Source organism: Oreochromis niloticus, linkage group LG18 (assembly GCF_001858045.2).
Source record: "Oreochromis niloticus isolate F11D_XX linkage group LG18, O_niloticus_UMD_NMBU, whole genome shotgun sequence".
NCBI classification, from domain to species: domain Eukaryota; kingdom Metazoa; phylum Chordata; class Actinopteri; order Cichliformes; family Cichlidae; genus Oreochromis; species Oreochromis niloticus.
This window is the reverse complement of record NC_031982.2, coordinates 34,860,468-34,869,115: the sequence shown is the minus strand read 5'-3', so window position 1 is coordinate 34,869,115 and position 8,648 is coordinate 34,860,468. Positions and strand designations below refer to the sequence as shown.

General features: G+C 47.1%; 2 protein-coding genes across 2 annotated transcripts in view; one reads left to right on the top strand and one right to left on the bottom strand.

Moving 5' to 3' along the window:
• The first annotated feature begins 1,018 nt into the window (after positions 1-1,018).
• LOC100693036 (corticoliberin-1) lies at positions 1,019-5,443 on the top strand. Its single transcript, XM_013266047.3, has 5 exons — positions 1,019-1,065; positions 1,172-1,289; positions 2,637-2,761; positions 3,144-3,173; positions 4,836-5,443. Exons 1-5 carry the CDS (start codon positions 1,019-1,021, stop codon positions 5,278-5,280), a joined length of 765 nt encoding a protein of 254 aa, XP_013121501.2. The 3' UTR covers positions 5,281-5,443.
• Positions 5,444-5,578: 135 nt separating this feature from the next.
• Positions 5,579-8,648, bottom strand: part of LOC100692763 (E3 ubiquitin-protein ligase TRIM63) — a 23,434-nt gene continuing 20,364 nt past the window's right edge. The window contains exons 4-9 of the mRNA XM_003458136.4: positions 7,669-7,764; positions 7,346-7,579; positions 6,818-6,840; positions 6,543-6,667; positions 5,944-6,218; positions 5,579-5,850 (exon numbers count right to left, since the gene is read on the bottom strand). Of these exons, the coding sequence (XP_003458184.1) occupies positions 5,773-5,850; positions 5,944-6,218; positions 6,543-6,667; positions 6,818-6,840; positions 7,346-7,579; positions 7,669-7,764 (831 nt within the window). The 3' untranslated portion in view covers positions 5,579-5,772. The remainder of the gene's footprint in view (positions 5,851-5,943; positions 6,219-6,542; positions 6,668-6,817; positions 6,841-7,345; positions 7,580-7,668; positions 7,765-8,648) is intronic.

Below are 8,648 nucleotides of genomic sequence, written 5' to 3'. Positions count from 1 at the left end.
AGGACGCATTTGTCGGCTGCATTCGGAGGAGTCTACGAATTTGGACAGCCTTCGGCGCGTCGCTGTGACGTAATCGGTCTACAAATGCGGCCTCAGGAGGATGCAGCCCATGAATTTGGACACGACCCATGTGTTTGCAACAAACTTGCCGTTTATTTTGCAAATCGAGCTCAACACTGCCCCTAGCGTCCTGGAGCACTTCCGTTGTGCTTTCGAGTTTGCATGTGTTTTGGAATTTGTAAGTGTTTTGGAGTTTGTACATGCTTTGTCTCTAGGGGCCACCGTACTCCCACAGCCAAACCCATCTTTTCTCTGATTGGATTGTTACATTTGTGATTGACATGACATTGACCAATCAGCTGAACTGATTCAAAATTCATACTGGTAAGTTGAGATTCACACACAGCCAGGGAACCTGAGTTTGACACGTAGTTTTCTGCTTTGTATCTGTAAGAAGACCTTAACAAAACAATGTGTAATGTGTCGAAATACTTTTACAAACACACAAATTCTCCTCTATAGATGCACAAACATGACTGTAGCAGCGGCACTCCGTCTCTGTTTCCCTCTTCTGTACCACCTTTAGGAGTCAGTCTGGCAACATGCATTTGAAACGCGAGCAAGACCAGGTACTTTTCTTTTATAAAGGATGTTTAATGAAACTTTGAATTTACATGGCAAGACTCGGTCAAAAAATCGCATTGCTTCCAGCTTATCCGACTCCCCAGCTACGTAATTACAGTGTGCCGGAAGCCCAAAATACCAAAAAGCGCATTAGAATGTCGCACTTCTATATTCTATACTTTTAACATGTAGAAATTAACTGGAAATTATATACTTAACAACAAAAATGTATATTTCTCCTTTAATCATTTTACCACTACCATTAAACTAGCATTTAATTGGCTCTTACAATGACATTTTCAGATATTTTGGTTTACAAGGTTACAAAACTCACAACTACACAGTCTGAAGTACAGAGCATTCATGAGCACAGTTTGAGCCTGTAATGTCTGCCATGTCGGTGCAGGACGACGCAGTGAAAAGGAACAAAAACACAAAAAGGTGCACAGAAGTTGGGCTGCTGCATACATGCGTGTGCGCTGAAGGACATAAGCTGGTCATGCTGGTAAAACCCTCAGTTGTTCATCCGACCTCTGACCTCACTCAGGTCCTTGAACGTCAGTTTGGTGGTAACCCTCCTCCTCCTGAATGTCCTCTCCTACAAACTGGGCACTGGCGGTGTTCACGCTGAGCCCAGCAGCTCTGCAGACGGCTGTACAGAAGCTGTGAGCAGAGGTCCTCCTGTAACCTGGAAGCCAGGAGCAGATACACTGCCTCACAGGCTCAGAGGCTGTGGCAGAGCTGCATGTGTGCACAGCTGAGCTTCATGGAGTCTGTGGATGCCTTAAAGTCCGTTAATGACACAAATGTTAGAGACGCTCCTCACCTCTTCTTAGCCCTGTGGGACTTTTGCCTTTCTTTACGTTTTGTTGCTTTGCACACGTCTCATTGATTCTCTCCAGGCTGCACAGGGGTGTGGTCTCCAGGTCTGCTCCTCGTCAGACTTTCACCTCATCAGAGAAACACAGCGACTGCACCGTCCTGCTCCTATAAACACTTTGTTTTTTAAATGAAGACGCAGATGAAAGATCTCTGTTTTTGCCCCGCTGTAGTTTGTGAAAAGTCAGAGGTCACTGCAGCAGGACAGAAAGCTGAGGAGGCAGAGCTATAAACACTGGGACGGACTTCCTGTTGGTAAACCTGATGGTGAGGAGACACATTGACCTTTAAACAAACAGAAGCAGGGCTTTATTCTGTCTTTACTTTGGAGTCACAAGTTTACTTTGTCTTTTTTTGTTTGATGATGAGAATCCAAAACCGGAGCGACACCTGCAGAGAGTCCAGTTCCTGCAGGTGAAGAGGCCGCGCTGCTCGTTATAGAATAGAATAGAATAATCCTTTAATTGTCCCACAAGGGGAAATTTGGTTGTAACAGCAGCCAAAAAGACACATATACAAACAAACAGTACACAGAACAGAAACATACACAATTTTTCTTACATATTTACATTAAGGAAATGGTTACTATATACAGAGTACTGTACAGTTATTAAATTAAATATAAATAACTACAGATAAGAGGCAAACCAGGTTGTAGTGCGAATCGGTTAATTAACTTATTGCAGTTACAGCGCTGATGTAAACATCTATGTTTGTTGGGAGCAGTTCTGATTGTACAGTCTGACAGCTGCAGGGAGGAAGGACCTGCGGAAACGCTCCTTCATACAGTAAGTGGATCCTGACGGAGAGCATGAACGTGGCCACTGACCTGCTGGGGTTCCCACCAACCATCTCTGAGTTCCCAGAGGAAAGATCCGGCGAGCAGGAGCTCTGGAGGAAAGGACCGAGGAGACGATAGCGCCTCTGTTTGAGTCGTCCTCCTGTTTAAAGGCCGTCTGTCCTCAAAGCGTTTATGATTCATTCTCAGTGGGAATAACTGTGTGACCTCATCACTAAGGGAATAATGGTAGCGGACACCGCGCTGCTCTGATGTCCACCTCGCTGAGCTTCCTCCTGCTGCAGCACAAATATCAAAGCTGTGAACTTTGTGCCGACTGTCAGAGCGTTTTCAGACCCTGCAGCAGATGAAGGTCACACGCCGAGTCCACAGCCGGGCTGAGAAAGGTCACGTCATCCTCACGCTCGCCACCTCCACCGCCAAGGCCGCCCAGCCGACAGGAAGTGATCGGCTGTCACAGTCAGAGAGAAACGAAACCGTGTTACATGTTCATTCCTCCTGAATTCATCTCTCCACAGCTGCTGGAATGACACAGGACCAACCACCGCCCTCCGTCTGGATCACTTCCTGTCAGGAGGTGGAATCAGTGGAAATACTTCTCTGTACAAATGCAACGAATCGATCAGCTGATCACTGAAGCTACAAATCCTTCCAGCTGTTTGGGTTCATGCTGACCGAAGAAGAGGAGGACGATGAAGGTCACCTCTGTCCTCACCAGGAAACAAAACTGGAACCACAGAGAACGCCGAGATCAGCGTCATCACTGAGCGCGTGCAGAGCCCCTCCCCTCCGGTCTCTGATATAAAGCAGAAACAGCTCGCGTGTTTCTGTTTGACTGAAGAGACGCCCCAGAGACGCAAACACACGTCAGGTAAGAAGATCCATCGTCACGCCACAGATGCAGCGCAGGAAACTCAAGTCGTCTTTCCTCTGATAATCAGAGTTCTTATTTCTGTGCTTTATCCTCGACTTCCTGTCCAAGTGACCGCGCTCTGTGATCCGTCTGCAGACCTCCTCATTTCCAGCTCCGTGCGTGCACGCGTCTGTCTTTATTCACCTGTGACCGCTGAGGCCCGAGCTGCTGCAGTCATCGAGCCAGGTGTTTCACACCTGTGCTAAAGATGCAAGAATGAAACTGAGCTCACGAGCCTCAGGTGGAGGCGGAGCAGCTCTCTCCATCCTGACTGTCGGTGGAGTGATGGTGCAGACTGCAGACAGACAGGTGAAGCTGTGAGACCTCGGTCGGCGTGGAGTCTGTTTCCTGTGGTCCTTTCAGTCTAACAGCGCTGAGATTCGGCTTCGTGGTTATCAGTGCTTCAAGGGTGGACTTTCCACGGTTAGGGTCGTATGTCTGTGGAGGTTCTCAGTCCTCCAGGTCATCGTAGTCTAAGGAGTTTGGAAAGAAAAGCATCTGGACTTCTTTAAGTTGCTTGAAGACGTTTCATCCGAGAAGCTTCTTCAGTTCTAAGGTCAAATGGTGGAGAGTCCCAGATTTAAACCCTGTGGGAGTATCCCCCCAACAGGGACAAAAGGACCCCCTGATGATCCTCTAATCGCCTGAGCCAAGGTGTGAAAGCGGGTGTGGGTGACAATCAGCCAGGGTTTCGGGTGAGCTCATTGTGAAACCTGGCCCCACCCTATCATGTGATTTCCTGAGGTCATTTGGCCCAGGATGTGAGTGGGCATAAATGGCTTCTTTCACTCCTCTTTCAAACCATCTGTCCTCTCTGTCCAAAATGTGAACATTGGCATCCTCAAAGAGTGACCTTTATCCTTTAGATGCAGATGGACTGCTGAGTCTTGTCCTGTGGAGGTGGCTCTTCTATGTTGTGCCATGCGCTTGTGAAGTGGCTGTTTGGTCTCTCCAATGTAGAGGTCCGGGCATTCCTCGCTGCACTGTACAGCATACACCACGTTGTTCAGTCTGTGTTTTGGAGTTTTGTCTTTCGGGTGAACCAGTTTGTGTCTGAGTGTGTTGCTGGGTCTGAAGTACACTGGGATGTCGTGCTTGGAGAAAACTCTCCTGAGTTTCTCTGATACACCGGCTACATAGGGGATGACAACGTTGTTGCGTCTGTCTTTCTTATCCTCCCTCGCTGGTGTCTGATCTTCTTTTCTGTGCATCTTTGCTGACTTTATGAACGCCCAGTTAGGATAACCACATGTTTTAGGGGCTTCCTTTACATGTGTGTGTTCCTTCTTTATCCCTTCAGGCTTAGAGGGAACATGTTCTGCCCGGTGGTGTAGGGTCCTAATTACTCCTCTGAACCAGTTTTTGTCAAACACGACATCCCAGTTTAACCAGTTTAACCCAGCTACACACTCAGACACAAACTGGTTCACCTCCACGGGACAAGACTCGGCGGTCCATCTGCATCTAAAGGTCAAAGGTCACTCTTTTGAGGATGCCAGTGTTCACATTTTGTCTGCTTAGGTCGTTTTCAGGGCGTCCGCCTCGCCAACGGTGTTGATGATGTGGTTGGTTGCAGGTGTGCTGTGTGAATGAGCGTGCTCTCTCCTCTTCCTCCTGCAGACTGCCCTCTGAGATGAAGCTGAATGTGTTGCTGTGGCTCGCGGCTCTGCTCGGCGCCGTCCTCCCTCGCTCCGCTGACTCCCGGCCGGCCGCCGCTCCTGCCGACCGCTGCCTCCTTCCCCGACTGCTGCTCCTCCACCTGGGGCAAGAGCTCTCTCTCCGGATGGGTGGAGGAAGTGCTGCTCCCGTGCTCCTCTCCTCCTCTTCCTCAGCGGTGAAATGGGCTCTGCTGCAGCTCACACGGCGCCTCCTGCAGGCCCGGGCGGAGCAGCAGCAGGACGAGGAGGAGGAAGCCGGGGAGAAGGGGAAGAGGTCAGACGAGCCTCCCATCTCTCTGGACCTGACCTTCCACCTGCTCAGGGAGGTTCTGGAGATGGCCCGGGCGGAGCAGATCGCGCAGCAGGCCGACAGCAACCGCATGATCATGGACACCTTTGGAAAATGAAGAAGAAGACTGCACTTCCTGTATGACTGTTCGCCCTGAAATGTCGGCGTGCGACACTTCAGCTGCTTTGGCTGTTTACTGACAGCTGATGTTTTAACTTCGTGAATAAAATCTTTGTTGTTTGAAAAGCTTGTTTTTGAAAATCGACATTTTATCTGTTCAATAAAAGACAAACCAGGTCCACCCCCCCAACCCCCTCCGTGTTCCCTGTTTCAGCTGATCTCCATCTGTAAAACTGATTGATTTGTGGGTGGAGTTTGGTGTCAGCTGACTGATCGCAGGCAGGAGCAAAAACAGGTCAATAATAAAAAAGTCATTTATTTCACAATTAAAGAGAAAAAAAGTTTCCAGACTTCAAGCAACAAAACACAGAATTAAACATCTTCTCTTGAAACTACAAAGCAGCGCATTCAGCAAACGTCTTCTGGAAGCAAACGTTTATCATATTTGCTGCGTGGGTAAAGATGAAGAGGACAGGAACAGATCCAGGTTCTACTTCTGGTTGAGCCAGCTGAAGGAGAACACGTGCTTGGGTCCATCTTTGTCCTCCGCCTCGCTCTGCAGATCAGACTGAAGAAGGAGAAGCGGGTTATTGAGCACCTGAGAACACCTGTCTCCTGCGGGTGTGCTTACATTTCAGAACTCAATGCAATGAGGTCATACCTGGGGGGCGGGGCTAGCAGCTGGGAGTGGCAGAGGAGGCGGGGTCTGGTTTGATGTCGAAGGGGAGGCGCTCTTAGTTTCTGATGATGTAGGGGGCGTGGTCTCTGGGGCTTTTGGAGGGAGTGGAGCTGAGAGAGCAGTCGACAGAGGAGGCTGCTGATTGGCCGGCAGTCCTGCAGAAGCTGCAGATGCAGCTTGCTGCGACTCTGCTAGACTTCCAGCCGTCTGAACTTTGACCTCCCCCTCATCTTCATCATCATCTTCGTCTTCGTCAACTGAGAAACACAGTGGTAACAATTAGCATGTAGCACACATGTCATACAGCAGGTTAGCATGCAACATTCTAAAGTATAAAAGGTTTATGAATAAATAAATTTATAGCATGCATCATCTGTGCTGCGTGCGCTTGGCTTAGCATGTTAGCTAATCCAAGCAAGCATGCAAACACTGTCTACTTCAGTCTGAGAAATTAGCCGTGTTTAATGTAAATATTAACGATATATTAGCAACAATGACATTCTCTTATTGATAGTGATACATTTTTACTGAAGACTAAAACATGAAGTTATCTGTGATTGGTCAGTGAAGACGCTGTTTACGTTTGATGAAGTCGATGTTGCTCAGCGCTCTCCTCTGATGCTCAAAGTCCGCCGTGAAGTGATCCATGTTCTCGTAGCCGTGCTGGACCTTATCGAGGTGAGACGTGTCGGAGCCCTCCACGATCCTGACGGCACAAAACGGACATCAGTAACAACAAGGAAGAGCAAACAAAAATATTTATTAAAACAACCATGAGAAACAGACAACAAACAATGTGATACGAAAACAAACCAAGCACAAAGATTCAACAAACAACAGCAAAGAGGAAGCTCACTTCAGCAGCAGAGGTTTGGCCGTCTGTGAACGAGAAACGAAGACAAACTTTAATAATCATTAACAAGTGTTACTGCTGAAGCACCATGCTAATAGCCTATGCTATCACCCTATGCTAACAGTCTATGCTAACACATTGAGGCATGCTAAAATGTTTGTGTAGGAGAACATAATAACATGAAGCTTATGTGAAAGTTCAATAAGGAGGATCTGTAATCACCCTTCTGCCTTCACTACCACCGTCAGACTCAATACTGACATCATCACTGTTGTCCAATCTTCTTCCGGCTCGCCTTCTTTGAGGCAACCAGCATGGAGACTCCGGGATTCAGAGCCCAACACCAAATAACTTCATTTCTCCATAAACCACGCCCAGGTCTTCCACTGATCTGTCCTTATTGAACTACCATAAACTACATCAGTGAACAGTGAACTTGTGTACACGCCTGTTTAAAGATGGCAGCCTGATGCTAAAGTTTTAGCCTACTAATGCAAAGTGCTGCACAGGACGTGCTGCGTTTAGGTTCACCTGCAGAAACAGGGCCATCTCAGACTCATCCATGGTCTGGATGGCAGTTTCAAGCAGCTTGGCGGTGCCGTCCAGGTGCTCTGTGTACTTCCTCCTCAGGCCTCGGATGTAGTCGAGCTTCTCCTCCTGCTCGGCGTTGATCCTCACCGTCATCTCACTCTTCTTCTCCTCTAGCAGAGCGAATAAGTGATCGAATGTCTCGCACACCTTCGACTTCTGTCGCCGACCGTTCTCCTGCCAACACAGTGAGGCCATCACGGTGAGCGCGTTGTGGGCAGAGCCAATCATCTTAAAGGTGCGAAAACACCTGAAGGTAAACTCACGTCGACGGCTCTGCAGGTTTCCTCCAGCTGACTGACGATCGCCTGAATCCTCTCATTGTTCCCGACAAGCATGGACACACAGTCAGCCAGCTCCGCCTGCACACACACGCACACACGCGCATGTTCATACTAGAGATGGCACGATACCACTTTTTTATGTCCGATACCGATATCATAAATTTGGATATCTGATATGAATCCGATATAGTGTGTTTTTTAATCAATAAAACTGTTTTTTTAATATCTTGCTGCTTTTTGTATAAGTTCATACTCCAGTTTAAAAAAACAAAACACTAAAGCTATTCTGTTATACCTGTATGTAAAACATACACTGCACCCAAAATATTTCATAGTTCAGCAACACTGATCAATCTAATAAACTTAAACCTGCTCCATCCTCCCTATTCTGGTATTTTAAAGAGTACTTAGCAGAAATATTAAGCAACCTAACTAATAGGGTTGCAAACTCCCAGCAAAAAAAAAAAAAATAGGGAACCACCCCCCACCCTCCACCTCATGATGCTCAATCAATGTAATCAACTTTAATTTGATGCAGGGTGAAAAAAATGCACAGAAATAAATTATTTTTCGAGAATAATTAAATAGATTCAACATCTTTCTTCAACAGAATTGCAGACTGCACAGATGGTACCTTCCCAAAGGAAAAAGTACTATAGCTTACTAGGGTATATTAGACTTAACAGTTACTATATACAGTAATGGACTTCTATTCATTTTACATCAGATTAAAACTTTGGGTGTAAGATTCAGATAATTATTTATTAAAAGCGAGACATTTTAAATGAGAATAAGAAAGAAAAGTATGTCTTTGTGCCCCCTTTTCCCTGTTCATGCCCTATCGGCCCCCCTGGCTGCACTTTGCTAGATCCGCCCCTGCACAGTTACCAGCTGTCAGCTACGTAGAAAAGGATCCTGGTGTAGAAAGTAATATTAAATACATTCTAACAACAGCTTATCAA